Source organism: Poecile atricapillus, chromosome Z (assembly GCF_030490865.1).
Source record: "Poecile atricapillus isolate bPoeAtr1 chromosome Z, bPoeAtr1.hap1, whole genome shotgun sequence".
Classification (NCBI taxonomy): Eukaryota; Metazoa; Chordata; class Aves; order Passeriformes; family Paridae; genus Poecile; species Poecile atricapillus.
In genome coordinates, this window is record NC_081289.1 from 123,418,726 (window position 1) to 123,437,211 (window position 18,486).

General features: G+C 42.0%; 1 protein-coding gene across 4 annotated transcripts; it reads right to left on the reverse strand.

Annotated features, from left to right (window-relative positions):
• Nucleotides 1-5,618: 5,618 nt before the first annotated feature.
• MTX3 (metaxin 3) lies at nt 5,619-14,489 on the reverse strand. Of its 4 annotated transcripts, none has more exons than XM_058827279.1 (9): nt 14,374-14,489; nt 13,868-13,937; nt 12,282-12,358; nt 10,665-10,757; nt 9,458-9,640; nt 9,237-9,313; nt 8,220-8,377; nt 7,743-7,831; nt 5,619-6,377 (listed from the first exon to the last, which is right to left on the reverse strand). In XM_058827279.1, exons 1-9 carry the CDS (start codon nt 14,452-14,454, stop codon nt 6,258-6,260), a joined length of 948 nt encoding a protein of 315 aa, XP_058683262.1. In that variant the 5' UTR covers nt 14,455-14,489; the 3' UTR covers nt 5,619-6,257. The 4 variants fall into 4 exon arrangements, with proteins under 4 accessions (XP_058683262.1, XP_058683263.1, XP_058683265.1 ...); XM_058827280.1 differs by having other exon boundaries at nt 5,619-6,351; nt 14,374-14,475; XM_058827282.1 differs by lacking the exon at nt 7,743-7,831 and having other exon boundaries at nt 5,619-6,351; nt 14,374-14,475.
• Between the last annotated feature and the right edge of the window lie 3,997 nt (nt 14,490-18,486).

Consider the following 18,486-nt stretch of genomic DNA (forward strand, 5'->3'; position numbering starts at 1 on the left):
CTAGATAAACAGTGATTCTGGTCTCAGCTTAACTTTAAATGAAATGTAGTAAACCTTGCTCGCTAGGTCCTGCACTGAGGCAGACTGACCTAGCACATTACAAATAATTTGTTTTTAACAAACTTCCAGCAAGCCACTGGATTCCCCCCATGCTTTGCCCACAGGAGCTGTATATTGTAACTCCTGAAGCACTCTTTCAATCAAATACCATGACACTCATAAAACTTTGATAAGTCATTGACAAGGATGAAAACAGATGCCCCTGATGCCTCTTCCTTGATCACCTCTTCTTTCCTTCTTCTTTCCTTCTTCTTCCTAGGCTCTCATTTCAACCTGATCTGATATATTTAGGGAGCTGGAATGTACTCCTGGGACCTCTGCTCCAGGCACAAACAGCAAACCAACACAGCACAGGGAAGCCTGTTATTTTGGTTTTTGCTTTAACACATCCTAGAGATGATACAAAAAACTCACTTGCCATCCTGGCAGCTACCTCCGATACAGAAATCAGCTCCAGAACAGGCTGCTCCTGGCCCTTACCTCTGCTGGGCAGGCCCCCATTGGGTGAGGAGGAGACCATAGAGTGGGGCTTGGTCTGCTGCCCAGACCAGGGCACAAAGCACTACAGGAGCATTAAGACCCACATCACCATTACCCTGGCATAGCTGGGTCTCACACAGATGCAGAACATCAGAGTAGCAGAGAGATATCACATACCATATGCCTGGCAAGTGGTTGGGCATGGGGAATTGTGGCAGCGGCCTCAGGGAGACAAAGAGTTAACATTGTTCCACCCCAAACCCCTTGTGAAGGGCGGCCCAGGAGTTCTGATTGGGTTTGAGTCCCTGGGGGGTTCTCCCTTGGTGTGTTTCTAATGGTCCCTGACCCTGAACTCCACCCTCAAAGGTGTAAACCCTCGGTTCTGTCCCTCAAAAACCCCTGCTGTGCCTCTGTTCGGGGCTCTCTGTTCTGGACCTGAGTTTGTTCTCATGCTGAATAAATGGTTTCATGAACGGGAGCCCGTCTCGGTGGTGTTTCATGCTGGTCCCCAGAACCCTGCTGCTTCCCTGGACAAGATCCTGAGGTTGCAGACTGCAACAAATGGTGGAGAATGCGGGCATCCAGCGAAGCACCAGGAGAACAGCAGGACCTCGCTCCATGGACACCTCGTAAGTCCCCGGCTGATGGCTTGAGAGCCGGCGAGACCCCCGCCTTGGAAAGGAGGACTCGAGATTACCTGGCAGGGAGACTGGGTTGAGAGTGCCTCGGGCATGGGGAAGAAAAGGGCTTACGGAGGTGTGGGAGCTGAGACCAGACGCTGGGACAAGCACCTAACATCACCCAATGAGACGTATTATGGACGATATCAACACTATGGACGATTCTATTAACATTATGGACGATTATGGACGGTATGGCTCTTCCAGTGGACTGTTTTTGTCTTCTGTGGAGTTCCTTTTTTGGTGTATACCTCCCTGTACCTTCCCCTTTCCTCTGTTCCTAAGGGCAGGACAAAGGGTGAAAAAAGCCAAGGTGGCTCGGGGTTGCTACCGACTCCCCGTCACCCCGGTGTCTCTGCCATCCCATCCCCTGTTTTCCTGAAGGCAGGCAAGGGACGGAGAACATCCAGAGTGATGCGGGTCTGCTGCCGTCTGCCCGCCGTTCCGTGTCCTCTTTCACCCCCTGTCTCTCCATATTCCCCGTTCCCTGTCCGGGAAAGTCCGTCCCGGCCTCCCCCCCCCCATCCCAAGATGGCGCCGGCCACGCGGTCTGGGATCCCTGGTTTCCCGCCTTGCTCCTTCTTTTCCGGTCCCAAACCTTCCCGAACCTCCCAGTAACTCCTGCTTCGGTCCCACCCCTTTGTTCGGTGCTCCACCCCTGGGGGCTGTGCTTTGCCATCGTGGGCAACACCTCCTCTGGGGAAATCGAAACTGTAACCGAGCTCCGAAAGCCAGTGTTACACCGAGATCATCTAAAGGGCGACGCCCACATGGGAGCCGGAGCCGAAGCTGGAGATCGAAGAATTCTGCCCCTCCTAAGAGGAGATCTAAGAGCTGCACCCTTCCAAAGAGAGAATCCTAAAGTGGAAGAGACTGAACTAAAAAACCATTATGTTTGCATTAACTACCATCACCGTTTAATTTGCCCGGCGTGGTCCGAGATTTAAGTGTTTGTTTTTAATTTTGTTTGGTTTTTTTTTTTTTTCTGTTTGCCTAATGTGTTTTGTGATTGAGTTTTTGGTGTCCCACAAAGCAAAGTGGGTGCTCTGTGGAAGAGGTGAGATTTTAAGGTGTATGTTTGGAAACATTTTAAGCTCCTAATTAAAAATGGAAAAAAAAAAGAAAAAATAAAAAAGGAGCAGATGTGGCAGCGGCCTCAGGGAGACAAAGAGTTAACATTGTTCCACCCCAAACCCCTTGTGAAGGGCGGCCCAGGAGTTCTGATTGGGTTTGAGTCCCTGGGGGGTTCTCCCTTGGTGTGTTTCTAATGGTCCTGACCCTGAACTCCACCCTCAAAGGTGTAAACCCTCGGTTCTGTCCCTCAAAAACCCCTGCTGTGCCTCTGTTCGGGGCTCTCTGTTCTGGACCTGAGTTTGTTCTCATGCTGAATAAATGGTTTCATGAACGGGAGCCCGTCTCGGTGGTGTTTCATGCTGGTCCCCAGAACCCTGCTGCTTCCCTGGACAAGATCCTGAGGTTGCAGACTGCAACAGGGAATAGCTTCTCACCAAGAAACATGCCTATGATCAACTATTTAGGACAGCTTGTTGCCAATTGCACAGACCATCCAGTTTTGTGAGCTACAGTATAGTTCGTCGACCTAACATATAAAGCTGCTCTGCCTTTCTGGATGGGGAGGAAAAAAAAAAAAAAAAAAAAAAAAAAGCACTATGAATAGTTCCTCCTGCAATGCCAAGAATCATATCAAGCAAAAGAAATCTACTCAAGGGAGTCTGCAAACCATTTTAACCAGGAACCAAATAGGATGCTTTTTTCTTAACAGAGTGTTATAGTACATTAGCAAAAGCGATGTGACATCAGGAATGTATAAGTGTACATAAAAGCCTAATATAACAGTATTTTCAGATCAGGGAGGGGATGGGGAAGAGAGAAAGGGAAGTGAGTGGCTGACATTTTTAAAGCAGTCTTGGAAATGTTACATAGAACATATTTGCAGCTATTAATTTGTAACCTTTTTCATCTCATGTATTCTGGAATATATATATTCCTACAACCAGGTGAGATAGGAAAACACAAAATAGCCCTAAGGATATCTACATACAGCTTTCACCAGAAAATTGCCTGGGAGTAAGGGCATTAAATTTGCAACCTGCCAAAGTGGTCCACTCCACTTATGACTGGCAGCTGAAGAAGTTGCTTCCAAGGGAGTATCTGCTCCTAGCCACCACCTTTCCAGGGGGAGGGTAAGGTGGAGGAGGCTTATCAGCTGCTGTGGTAGCAGCAAGGCCCTGGAAACCCAGTGTTATATCCCACTCTTTCACATTATAGATGAGTGCATCAGAAGCCAGACATGACCATGTGAACCTGAAGTATTTAGAGACTCCAGAGCTGCAGAAGCTACAGCAGCCAGTGCTCTGCACAGGAAGCAGGCTGCAAACTGTGGTTCCAAAGCCACACCACTGCTACCCAGGCAGAAGGCTGCCTGACTCCTTGTGTTTCAGACCATCCACCAGCTCAGGCAGTCGAGGAAAAGCCAATCACCACAGCAGGTTTTCATCTTATGGCAGTTAGGCAGCTAGGGCTTCCTTTGCACACAGCAGACACAGCACATATCCAGGACTCAGTTCTTAGGTATCTGCTCTAAGGAAACATACCACACCTCAATCCCATCTTTGCCTCCTAGCCAGAGAAGCAGCTTTGACTATTTCAGATGCAGAGAGTTACTTAAATTGACCCCATCCTGGAAAGCATTCACCTCCCAGCTTCAGAACTCAGGCACACAAAATATGCAAGTAAACTAACAGGCAAGCACAAGTTACCAGGCCAGGGATGACACTGCCCACATTAAGGGGTCTGGGTTTGAATTCACCTTGGATGGAAAGCAAAATAAGGGAGTGTATGGCTGTGCAACCTCACTGGTTGCCTGCATGACTGCAGGCAATGTTTGCTGTGATCTCCAGCCCTGTTACCCTCTGCCATCAGGTGAAGAAGTTCCTTGAGTATTGGTTTCTCAAAATTTCAGATTGACCCAAATCTGAATCACATCAATCACACAGCCCAAAGCTCACATTTTGTAATATCAGCAAACGTGTGCCTTCTCATTCCCCCTTTACCAAAAGCAGTTGTGTTGAAAGAAAGGAATGGTACTGAAGAGGTGTGATAAAAATTTAAAATCTGATCTCCTGGATATGCTAATTTGCTTCCATTTCTTGTCCGACCAGTCAGCAGGGGTTTGGTTTATTTTTTAATGCACAAGATAAACTTTTCTACAAGGAAAAAAGAAAAACACTCAAAAAACTCAATGAATATACCACAAAAAAAACCTCTACCCAAATTCCACTAAAAATTCAGAATTTTAATCTTGGAATAACAACATTTTTTTACAAAGAGATTTTATAGGTTGAGTGTATGTATTCACAAAAGCTACAAACTAAGGCATATTCTCCATAGCCATGTTTGTAAAAGCTCTGAAAGCTATGTGACTTGATCTCACGTAAATCCTGTCAAGGTACAGGCAGTACAAATTTTAAATATTTAAATTACTTTTGCATGTAATGGACTGTCAGTTTATACAGTTATCATGAATATGAGCTAAATCAATTTCAAATCACTGCAACAAATACTCTAGTAAGAGCATGAAGTATTTTAAAGTGCTCATTAGAAACCCAACATTTCAATTAAGAAATGTTAAAGATATTACATTCCTTACATATCAATTCCAAACGTACAATGAGTATACAATCTACCATCTTCTCTGTACAAATAGGAAGGAATTTATCTGTGTATCTCAAACATGACTAGTAGCCAAAGGGAAGCTGAAAGACTATTTCAATTTGGCCAGAAAAACAACCAAAAAAAAACCCCAGAACAGTTATCCCACACACAGCTATCAGAATTCTGTATCCCAAGCACTGCCATTTTGGCCAATCTCCTTGTCTAATTCTCTTTACACCTACTCATGAAGCATCTGCCAGTACTTTGCCAGTAAAAATTTACATCTCTCTTGTAACAGAATTGCTTGGGTCTCTAGAACTGGCAAGGCTTCTGTTAAAGACAAAACTGAACAGAAAAAATAAGTCCTGCAATATACCACAGTTTGCCAAGAGAAAACAGCTCAGAACTAGATAGACCATCATGTAACAAAAATTTTGAATGAACTGTAGTGCTTACTAAAAAATAAGACTAAACTAATTAAGAGGCATTTGTGATACATTTAAAAGCCTACATCAGGTTTCTTATAAAGCCCTAACCAGTCCCTTTCAATCCATAGATGCAGTATGTTTGCTAGTCAAGCCTCGTCCTGACAGCAATTAATCAAATGTCTCCAACCACTACAAGGTTTCTGTGATTTTCACTTAACAGTTCTGCAGCATGTGGTATTACTCTGTGCACAGGTTAAGCCTGTTTCACAAAGGACTAATACGAGGTACTGTGAAATGTTAGCATTGTGCATCATTTTAATCCCCATAGCGCACATGCTTATCAATAATCCCCTTCAAAGTACAACATGACAAATTTTCAAAGATACAAACCACCATAAAACACAAATCCCAAGCTCATTAAAGCACAACAAAAATATTTACCTTCCTGTCATTTTTTTCATTTCTCGGCTGCCATGAATGGCAACATTTTGTCTTTTCAGACTTTGCAACTGGACTTTGTCCTTCTCAGACAAAGAGTATATCCACTCACATACAGTAACATGGTTACAGTAAAATCAAACCCCAAAGAAAAAGTAACAGTGAACATTCCACAAGCAGATTTTTAACTTTAGGTAAACATTTCTGCTAGGCTAAAGGCAAAAGTATGCTGTACAAAATCATGTTAACATCTGCAGTAACAAGCTTTGTTTAGCTTAGCTTAGCTTCAGTGTAGTGTGTGGCCAGCCTGATCCATGCAATTTCTTAAAAGAACAGGTAGATAGAAGATTGTAAAGCTCTATTTCTTCCCTACTTGTACCCATTAGCAGATTCTTCCCTTGCAAAACATTCACATGAAAAAAATTTACTGTGGCACTCAGTTGAGTTACAAGACACATGTATATGGGCAGCAAGAGATGTCAAGGTGATAAACGACTCATTGGACTAGTTTCTTCTCCACCTGCAGCAAGCTTGAGCGTTGTGAGCTTACGAGGGGGATGCTGAGGACTCTTACGAAGGTTGTCATCCATCTGCAGAGAAACAATGAGAGCCGGATCTGGCAACAGCAGAATACAGATCCTATGATTAGTCTTACTTGTCAGGGCTGCCACCATTAATACTGGGTGGGCGTATGTTTACTGTCAGGACCATCAGCAACTGGTGCTTTGGTTTCTTTCCACTCCCAAATATGTGCCTGTGTTAGAGCTGCTCATCATTGCCTTACATTATGGTGCATCAAACCCAGGGCACCTGGATGTGCTTCTGCTCAAGTCATTTGGTCAAATTTACTGAAGGAAGCAGCACCAGTTCTAAGAGGTCAAATATTGTACAATAACCAAATGCTGTGAGAAGGCAGATCAAGAGTCAAACTGCTAACATCAATGGATGCTTCTGTATATTCAGCACCATGCAAGAATAAATCTTTTGAAATCAGAAATGCTCTGGAGATGATGCGTGAATTTGTATTAGTTACGTGTTTCAAAAAATATGTAATAAAGCACTTGTGATAAGACCTTTTCAAAGACAGGTTAAAATTAATCTCTGAATATAAACAATTCACATTTTCATAGGAAATCACTCTAATGCCCTATGTGTGAAGTGATCTGAAAAAGTTTAGTTGGTACAGAATAAAAGCACAGGGGAGAGCTGCAGAGGCTGCCTAGTCTATTCCATTCCTTCCAGGCAGGATCAGTTTTTCCTCAATCATGCCTGACAAATGTCTACGTAACCCATTGTTTGAAAGTTCCATAACCACACTTCAGTGTCAGAAAGAGTATCAATTCCTAATGCTACAGAAGCTGATCATAGTTAATGATCTATTTCACACACTGATCTTTTTCAGGAAGAAATTCCATCTACCCTTTCAGTTATAGTGTTCTATATGCATGAAAGGCTAATTCTTCCCAAGTATTTTTCAGTTAAGTTGTATAGCTTTTTGGTAGGTGCTGAGTGACAGCCTTAGAAACAAAGAACATAAGGAAAAACAGCTAGATGTAGAACAAGCAGGAGAAGAGTGACTGCTGGTTAGTTACTACAGCATGCAACTGAGAGCAAGGAAAGCTGATTATCAGTCTTAATTTGCAGAAAATTTTCTGAGTTTTGACCGATATATTTGCCTCCTTCTTTGCTGAATGTAAGCTTGTGTAAAGATACCACTCCTCCGTGTCAACACAGCTCTGTGCACAGCTGCAAGACAATGATCTTTTGGTTGTATTAAAAATACTTTTTTACTGCAAGGCTGCATTAATTCCGCCTTCCAAATGATGTAATATTCTTCCCGCCTCTCTACACAACATAACTCACTAGAAAAGAAGTAATTAAAATAAAGTCCACTGTACAGTTGTAATTGCCATGCAAGGATATCTGTGAACAAGTAACCACAACAAAGCAGTAAAATTAAAGATACTGAAGCAAAAGTAACCTTTTCAATCAAGTTGGATTCCTTATTTACAAGCTGTGTGAGTTTCTGCAGATTAGCATCTGCTGTATCCTGTCCAGCTGGAGAATGGCCTGGAGAGTGAAGGTAGAAAGATAAAGAGTGAAAAGGTATTTACAGAAGCTTCTAAATTCTTAAAAAATAAACTCATACTGGAGAGAGAGTTCATGCAGTACTTTTACGCAAAGAAGAATTTAAGTGTAAAAGCCATTCCACGTGAGAAAATCAGGAGTACTAAGTGTGAGCCGTAAGGTTTTGCCAGTGCTTGACAGAATCTAAAATTGAGTATTAACACTTGCTTTTGAGTCCTTTCTGCCCAACTTTAGAAGTGTCTTCTTCCCCACAGAAAGTCTCACATAAACTACATGAAATCTAATCTGCCTTGGTTCACAAATGGAATCCTGAAGTACTAATCCCAACAGGAGTACATATGACAAAAAGGAGAAAAAAACCACAACTTACCTGAGACGGTTAACCTGAAGTAGCAAGTTAAAATATCATCACAAAATCGACACAGATTGGGAAGCTGTTTCAAATGCTCCTGCAACTGTACCCTTGGGAAGCACACTTTATAAATTGGTGCAAGGAAACCAAACACAAAGGCATCCAAGGTGGTAGGCCTAAAAAGAGCAACACAAGCAAACACTGAAGTGACTCGAGGTAAGACTTTTAAGACTTCTACAACCTAGTTTTCTGTGTATGTCAAATACAACTCAGAATATAGTCAGGACAGAATATAGTCAGCCCTTCTGTCATTCCACCTTTGCCTATCAACCTGGTAAATGTTTTGTATCAAGTATCTACTCCTTTCAGCATCTCTTAACTATAGCTATGCTGGCAAGCTGAAGCAGTAATGTCAGCATTGTAACACAGTCATACTATCCCATACATTGATAAGCAAGGCACTCTAAAACACCTTTCTGGCACCACGGAAGTCAGGCTGGGGACCAGGGACCAGGATCCTCCCCCATGGAGTGGTCCAACTTCAACAGCTAAAGAAGAGATCATGATTTTCAGGAACTGCTAGCTCTATGCTGTTGGCCCTATCTGCTTCTTGCTCTGCACACAAACCACAGGAATAGTGCTCCTGGATCTATGCCCTTCTCTCATGAGGACAATACTAGCACCTCAGCCTAAAGCACTTTTTTCTACATACAAAGCCAGGAGGTGACATTCAGTGGCTAGAAAAGTATTCTCCAGTGCACCTCACATTTTCTTAGCAGCTGTGGACAGCATTTCCCTCTCTGTGGAAAAAAGCAGGATAAGAGAGACGCCACATTGACTCAGTCTGATGATCTCTTTTGTGCCCTGTTTGCTCATTCAGATTTATCTGAAAAGCAGACTGTGAGACAACTACTGGAAAGCACTTTTAACATTCTGGTAAGTTAAAAAGAAAAAAACAAAGTTCAAGTGTTCATACAGTGGTACTTTTTTTATTAGTCATTTACCAAAATAATTTAAAATAAAAATCATACTCACGTATCTCCAAAGAAAAACTGAGATGTTCCCAATCTCTTTGACAGGAGATTTAGACACTCCTTGGCATCCCTGTATATCTGATGAGACACAAGACTGTCTAAGAGCCCTAGGTGTAGCCAGGCTGGTGTGCACAAACATTCATTGTTTGACAGTGTGCTAGACTGTTTCAGTTCTTGTCTTTGAAGAATCAACTTATGAATTCCTTACTGCACAATACATACCTGTGCTTCCACTTCAGTGAGACTGTAGAGTGGAGGGCCTCCCTTCGTCAGCAAGATCCTGTTCAGCGCCTCCCTGGACATCTTTCCAGGCACATACAAACTCATTGGAAAGGCAATCCTTGAGGCAAACCATGGCTTTGTCACACTGCAGTAATTTTCAGCCTCAATCCAGAAAGTGTGCAGCTGTATCAACATGAGGAAAAATGTAACTGAAATTTGAATTACATGAGTAGACATCTCGTGACACTTGATATGCAAGACCTGTCTCAGAAAAGCAGAAGAACCATGAATTATTGTAATCTAAGGCTACCAGTCTCTGTAGAGGAATATACTAATCCTCAGTGTAGGAGTACATAAGGCAATAGTTACCTTCCAAATAAAGAAAAAAACCATTGATATTAGAGAGATCTATATGCATAAAATTATGTATGTACTATGTATGTACAGGTACACACACACACACATACACACACACACTATATATTGAAAATATATTACAAAAAAAAGTTGCAGATATACAGCAACAAGTTTGAACTTTCTGGAATTTTGTTTTGAAACTTTATATCAATCTTAAAATACAAGATATTATGAAATTATGAATTTGAAACCAGGGTCAGCTGAAATGGCTAGCTTATGATACCATCTGGTCAGAGTATTTTCCCTGTACAACTGAAGCCAAAGTCATTCAAGAGACTCTGTCTGTGCATCTCATAGCTCTAATGTAATTACACTGAAATGGAGAGGGCAAATGGCCATGTTTTATTAAGAAATGAAAAATTAAGCTAGTGATGGGCATTTTAATTTATTGAAAGTTTTAACAGTTCAAAAGGCTTTCAGTTTTATGTCTCACATCAGACACGTCTTAATCAAAGAATTTTCAGGAAATCAAATGAAAAAAAAAATGGCCACAATAAGATGTTTTCAGGATACTGTTTCCCAAAGACCAACAGAACAAAAAAACAACTAAGTAAGTGTCCTTTTAAAGTGTCTTTCATAAATCTACTATTACTACCTGACACTCCACAAACAAACACTTACTTCCTTTTCAAAAGCTGCTAGGCAGTATTTCCAGAAACCAGACGAACAAAACAACTATGTTCCAGCCAGGGCTGTGGCTGAGAGACTTTAATGTCTCTCACACTGGGCACTTCTTACAGCATTCAATTCCAAATATTCTGACCACTACAAAGTATTTATTAATATTTACCAGAGCAGGAAGCAGTTTCTCTTCAAGTAGTGCAATATATGCCAGTGTATCAGCGCCTTGTTTTGCAGACAAATCATAATCAGCATTGTATCTCTACAAATTAAAAAAAATAGACTCACACAGAACTTTCAAAAAACATTATTAATGGAAAGTTACTTCAAACTTAACACCTATCAAGGCAGTAATAGAAAAGTTTTTTTTTAATAGAAAGCATGCACTCACTAGAATTTTCCTTCTTCAGGGCAACTCTGCCAAACCTTGTTGCATCTTGCTTTTTCATTTTCCCATTCCTAGAGCTTTGGGTCCTCCTATTTCCAAAATAATTCTTGTGTCTCTTTCCTATTTGCTTCCAAGCAAATGTCCAGTGATACAGAGGCAATTTTTCAATACCCAGGGATGTGCCTCTGGTAAGTCTCCACTGTTATTTTTCAAGAATCTGACACTTCAGCAGGTGTAAGTATTAAAAAAAAAAGCATGCATCCCCATATTTTGCTTTTAATGAACACTCTAAAAGTTAAGAAATTGGATGGTAACAATGTAAGAGAACACATATACAGCTAAATTAATGCAATTACTCACTGAACTTTTAATACTAGCACTGGATTCTTCTAAAATACATTATAAGGATTGAAAAATTTTGGAGGGAGGAGTGAGTAAATTTGTTTCATTAATGTATAAACTAAGGGCCAGTGCTGACACCTGAATATCTGAAAAGCAAGCATACAATTGTTACACTTTAACATAAAGAGTTGCCCCTTTGTTATTCACATGAATACGAAGTTCAAATTCAATCCAAATGAATATGAAACTTCAGAATTTTAAAACAACTGTCTAAAATTCCAATTCAAATGCAGTTTTCAGATTCTGTTTTTCTCCCCATGAAGCTTTAAGTTTCAGTAACATGTCATTCATCAGGTCATCTGACCACACTGCATTTCTAATGTAGAAGCAGAATAGTGGGCTAGAGGACCATCTTAGGAATTAAAAAGTAATGTCATGGTTTATTAGGTATCTTTATATTTTGTAAAAAGAAGAACTTGTACAGCTTTATTCCTTGTATACATAACATTAAGAGTCCTACAAAAGGCAAGCAAGAGGCAATAACCTGGTGTGCACCAAGAAGTACATGCAGACATTTTTACATTACAAGCTATCGGAAAAATACATAGATTTAAAAACAATGCTGTATGTATTATTTTTCAAAAAAAGAGCACTGGGAAATTATGTGGTGATTTTAGCTAGTGCTAAAACCCACCACATCCATTTAAACTGTTAATGTAAACTATGATATCCTAGGTCTGCAAAGTCATAATGGCATTAAAAGCATTATAATTACAAGCAGGGTAATCAGTAACAAACTGCTCAATTAGGGATAATTTGTTGTCAGTTTCAATTAATTTATTTTTTTTATGCTTATTTCTAAATCTTTCACACAACTAATGATTAAACATTTAAGGATCAATTTCTTATCTACCATTTTGCAATTCTTATGCATGTATGAGAAACAAAAAACTACTGGGTCTGAACTAAACTCTAGTTTGGTTTTTGGAATTCTCAATCAGCGTACAAAAGAGACATGCAAGTCAAATAAAACAAATCTTTTTGAAAGAGACCTACCTGCTTTCTTAAGAAGTTTAGTATTTTTGCTGGCTGAGAAATAACAATATCTTCTGATACCAAAAGTGGCAGATCTCCTAGAAGGCATAAATAATACAGTCAACAATTTGTATGGAAGAGTTCTAACTGGAAAGCAATCAGTCACTGTATGTACTTTCCTTTTCTCAATAGCATGCTCTGATTTTCATAACATGTAAACATAAACATAAAATATTACACAGCATGAGAAACATAAAATTTTACACAGATCACTGAGGTTAATCTCAATCTACTGTGGTCTTTACTAACAATAAACATAAAAAAGGGCAACATCAGATCATACTGAAGCCAGTGTTTTTTGCTATGTATCCAATACCTTGAAAACTAGGCCACTTGTCTGAATTTCAGGTGTTCATCTGAGGACAAAAATTCCATCTCAGTCCAATTGCCCTCTCAACTCATCTACCTCTGAGCCTCTTTTCAATTTTTCCTCTGTCTCTCCCCTCAACATCCATATTAACCATCTTTTCTCTCTAGCCTTGCTACAAACAATGCCCAAGCTACCACTGCATAACCATGAATTACTCAAAGAACTACATACTTTCTCTCTGCCAAAAGGTGACTGGACAGCCGTTAGTCATAAGATTGAAGGATCAAAGGCTGTGGAATGCAAAGTCTCTGTAACGAGGGCTACCACAATACACCCACAACAGAATTGCCAGAATGAGCCCAACAGGACAGTACTAAATAATATTAAAATATCAATTACCACTAACAGTTATTATTTAAACTGCTTTTTAAATTGATTTTATGTATTTTCCTTACAAGGATAGCGACCAAATTTCTAGCAAGTCCACCCATATAGTTCTTGGTATTTTCCCCTACCAGAAAACACATGAAAACAAGAACCAAAGGCTCAACTTCTGCATGAATACAGTACTGCCTGAACTGATAATGTGGTTAAGTATAAATGACAGAAGACTGTAATCCTGCAGTGATTTTACCTCTCTCAAACACACCAAGACAATAACTGCTGAGCAAACAAATAAGCAATGAATAGAAGCATTCAAACCAAAGAAGTCCTCTCTGAAAGCTTACCTTCACCTTTTCTCAGTCAAACCCACTAAATCAGCACAGTACCAAACAACCCAACAAGCGTAAGCTGTACTTGCTGAGGCTCACATTCCATTTCCAACTGTACCAACCCATTAAGCTACAGGTAACTAAAGAGCTCTTCCATGCACATGTCTAGTTACTACCTTTATAAATATGCAAAGTGAAAAAAGCTTACAAATTTTCTTTCAAGATACCATCAATTCAGACTGCCTGCCTGAAAGTTATATATTTAGCATTACTGCTTTGTTAACTGTCTGTTGCCTCACCCATACACATTTTAATAAACTGTCCTCTGGAGCACGACTCTTGTTTATGACTTCCATTATTTCATTCTCACAAATTCATCACACTTGATCCTATGAAGTCATTCAATTGGGGCAGACTGCACTCATGAACACAAACCCCATGCAAACACGGGAAATACAGAAAAACTGGAACCTACATTTAGAACACAGCTGTGATTAGAGTAATAAAGGCTGCAAAGATGGTACCTTTCGGAGCCCTCCAGGAGTTATTTATGGTATTCACTGTCAGGGGAGCACCAGAAAATTTGGCGTAAGCCTGCAATAAAGATTTGGAGGGCAGGGGAGAAAACATGTCACACTGTGTAAGAAAAGCGTAAGACAGAGCTTTTGAAGTTGTGTTAAGCACCTTCGTGCACTGTGGACCAACAACCAGCAGGTGCGCAACGGGTTTCCGCTGGGCTTCACTGCCCTAATGCGGCTCCAAGGAATGCTGGGCAGAGGCCCCGCAGCCCCCGGGAAGGGTGGCAGCGCCGCCAGGAAGGACTCGGCGTCCTCGGGAAGGGCGGCAGCGTTGCCAGCGTCTCCCGTGGGGAACGAGCCAGGTCCGCGCCGCGGGCCCAACATCCCGCCTCCCACCCCCGGCCTCTCCCGAGGCAAGAAGGTGCCCCGCGGACGTCCGTGCGCGCGGCAGGCAAGCCCCGGGGCGCCGCCGCTCCCTCCCTCAGGGCCGGGCGGTGGTCGCCGCCCGTTACCATGACGGTGAGAGACTCCGGGTGCAGGGACGGCAGCCCCCAGTCTCCTCCCCAGCAGCTCAGCTCCATGGGAGCCGCCATCTTGTCCACCACGCCGGCCGGCCCGCGCGGCGCTGCTTCCCCCGCATGGCGGCGCCCGAGCGCTCGCGCGCGGGGCTCGGCGGCGGGAGGCGGGCTGGGAGCAGCGCCGGGAGGAACGGGGCCGCAGGGCCTCCTGCTCCCGGGAACCGCCGCCCGCGCTCGGGAAGTCGTGGAGTCACCGAATGAACTGGGTCGGATTAGGAGGGGCTCTGAGATCATCGCGACCAACTTGTGGCCGAACCACAAGTCAACCAGACCATGGCACCAAGTGGCACGTGCGGACTTTCCGTGAACATCTCCCGGGATGGTGACTCCACCACTTCCCTGGGCAGCCCATCCCAGTGTCTAATCACACTTTCTGTAAGGAAATTCTTCCAAATGTCTAGCCCAAAGTTCCCCTGGCACAGCTTAAGACTCACGTCCGTTCCCAAACGGATAATCCCTGCCTGGCTATACAGCCTCCTTTCAGGTAAGGGCTCTCCTGAGCTGACTCCTTTTCACCAAGCTAAAAGAACTCATCTCTTTTAGCCCTTCCCCACAGGACTCGTGCTCCAGAGCCTTTCGCAGTTCTGTTGCCTTTCTCTGGACTTGCTCCAGCGCTCCAGTGTCCTTGAATTCAGAACTCAATGTCCTTGAATTGAGAACTATGTCCTCTTGTCCTGTCACTACTTGCCTGGGAGAAGAGGCCAACACCCTACCTGGGAACACGGTTCTTTCAGGTTGTATCCAGGTGGGGGTCAGCATCTTGGGAAGGGACACGGGTGGCCAGTACCTGTGATCCTCTGGGGAAATGACACAGCCGTAGTCCTCTTAAAACGCTTTTGGTACTGCCTGGCTGATCCCTCACCCTCCAGCCCTGACACTGCACACAGAGTTCTGACTTTTCATAGGAGCAAAAAAAAAATAAATTATGGCTCTCAATCAACTGTGAAGAGCAGCCATCAGCCATTTGGCTCTAAAAACAAGGAGCTCTGATCGTATGTTACCAGTTTTGACCAGGTTATAATGATAATCCATTCTGTGTGGTTTTAACTACAGACCTTTCGAGGCAACAAGTTGCCAGTTGTTTGTTCCAGAGCTTGTGCAGACGTGCCACAGCACATCTAAATGCTAAGTCAAGATTCCATCCTTTCCACGAAAGATAAAAATACCACACACTCACTAAAAAAAAAACAACCCTGTGCTGATCACCCTTATTCAAGTGTTCTATGCATAAGGAGGAGAGTAAGGGTAAAACTTAATTTTTCCTTTTACCCTCTCAGATCCACAATTTCAGATTCACATAAAATTTGTGGAAGAAAAATTTATGCCACAGATCTGAGATCATTCTGCTCCATTTTATGAGGAACATGGGAGAAGAAATACATACCCCCCTTTTTCCTCAGAAATACATAGCACTAGCAATGATAACAGAAACAATTTTTTTTTTTAATTGCTGCATTACATTTTTCCTTCTAAAGACTTAATTAAGATATATATTCTAAGGATACTTTTTATGTCTTTTCCTCCCTGCAGGCACCAGCTAATTTCTGTCTTTTCAGGTACTTTGCTTTGATCCTTTCACAATGTGAACTGAGATGCACTGAGATGCAAAGCTCTGAAAGGGAATTGTGGATGTTAGCAGCTGTGATCCCAAAGATCTTTTTCTTTAAGGATTATTTTATGAAGAGCTCAATACTTAGATCAGCCCTGTTTAGCATCTTTGTTGATGACCTGGACAAAGGGGTCGAGGGCAGCCTCAATCAATTTGCAGTGATGCCAAACTGGGTGGTAGTCCAGATCGGCAGAAAGGCTCTGCAGAGGGATCTGGACAGGCTGGATCATGGGCTGAGGCCAGTGGTGTGAGGTTCAACAAGGCCCAGAGCTGGGTCCTGCCCTTGGGTCACAACAACCCCAGGCAGCTCCACAGGCTGGGGCAGAGTGGCTGGAAAGGACCTGGGGGTGCTGGTGACAGCAGCTGATCATGAGCCAGGCTGTGCCCAGGTGGCCAAGAAGGCCAATGGCATCCTGGCCTGGATCAGCAATGGTGTGGCCAGCAGGAGCAGGGCAGGGATTGTCCCCCTGTCCTGGGCACCGGTGAGGCCACATCTCAAATCCTGTGTTCAGTTTTGGGCTCTTCGCTACAGGAATGTCATTCTGGTATTGGAGCAAGTCCAGAGAAGGACTATTGAAGGTATTGGAGGTATTGAAGGGTCTGGAGCACAAGTCCTATGAGGAGTGGCTGAGGGAGTTGGGGGTGTTTAGCCTGGAGAAAAGGAGGCTCAGGGAGGACCTTATCAGTCTACACGTACCTGAAAGGACAATACAGATGACGGGGGTTCAGTTTTTTCTCCCAAGTAAGAAGTGTTAGAACAAGCAAAATTGGCCTCAGGGAAAATGCACTAGGGAAGTTTTGTATTAGACATTATGAAAAATTTCTTCACTGAAAGAAGCATTGTCAAGTTGTCAAGCACTGGAACAAGCTGTTCAGGAAAGTGGTTGGACTCACCATTCCTGGAAGTGCTGAGGACACGTTTTAGTGGTGAATATGGTGGTGGTGCTGGGTTGATGATTAGACTTAAAGAACTGGGAAGTCGTATTTTAAGAAAAACCTAACCATTCTATGAGCTTTTCTGTCATGTGGCTTTTCTTAAGGCAGGCTGCAAGAAGGCTTAGGAGATAAATAGGGAAGTAAGCTTTGCATTGCCTTCAGGCCCAGTTTATCTCTGTGTTGTTGTGGAGTCTGGAGCAAAGATAAAAAAAGAGGCTTCCCTCCCCCATATCAGGAACTTTTTCCTCTTGGTTGCCTATGTGGAATTCCTATCAGTGTAAATGAAAGTAAATAGGTGCATTGAAGATGGATATATGACTTGACTTGAAGAAGTGGAGCTTCAGTTTGTGGTTTGAAAAAGCAAAAATTCTTTTGAAACCTGTCTTTGAAACTTGAAACCAACAATTTTTATTTTTTTTTAAATGAAGCAGGATCAAAACCAGGAATGTTGACATAAATATGAAAGGATGTGTTTTAGAGCTGATACTTCATTTGCCTTAAGATTTCAATATCTTAATTGCCCATAAATCCTGATTTTTAGTCATCCATATAATTCCATGAAAACAGTGAGTCTCCTGATGCATATTAGGAACAAAACATGTAAATGGAATTAAGCAGCAGGGTTCTTTTCTACTTCCCTTACCCCATTATTTGGAATTTGAACAAGTTACAGTCTTTACTTCTGTAAAGCAAAATCTGTAATGTTTGCAGCTTCTCTGTATTCTGTACACTTAAAATCTTATAAAGTTGCATAATCAGGTCAAACATTATAGTGTCTGAGGTTTTCTTGCAGATTCTATATAAAAAATTACCGTCACATACTTATGACTTACAAAATGTGACTGACTTTATCAAAGTTTCTTGGAAACTCAAGTGATTAATCATGTTTTTATTCTTGCTTTTACTTTAACCACCAGTAATTTAAACTGGAGTTTGTACTTCAGAGTATATACAAGAGTGAAAAGGCAATTGCTAGTATTCCATTGTTTTCATTGAAGATGTTTATTAAAAGGTCAAATAGTCTCTTCCATACAGAAGATAAACCTACTTTGTGAAATCCCTTAAAGAAGGTTGTGCTTGAGCACAAAATCCCCTTTAGTCTGTAATGTATTCCAACATAAAACTCAGAATAGAAATGAAAACTGGGAAAATTAGTGACCTTTACATGTACTGAGTTCATCTAATCATGGACTTGAGCTTCTGTTTATGTTTTTTATGTTTATATTGCGAACTGAGTTCTGTCATGTTGTATTGTGCTGCATGGGCTGTTTGCCAAACATTGCTTCCATGTGCATTCTTTGTGAGTAAGCACAAAGAATAAGCAGATACAGAGCAAGAACAGAATATGGCCCTCACAAATCTAACAGTATAATGAATATATAATACTACAAACACAATCCTCCTCCTCCTGTAGGGCTGGTCAGCACCAGTGCAAGAGACTCCCATGTATTTAAATCAGAAATAAGGAATGATAAGTTGTAATTACTTAATAAATATTTTTG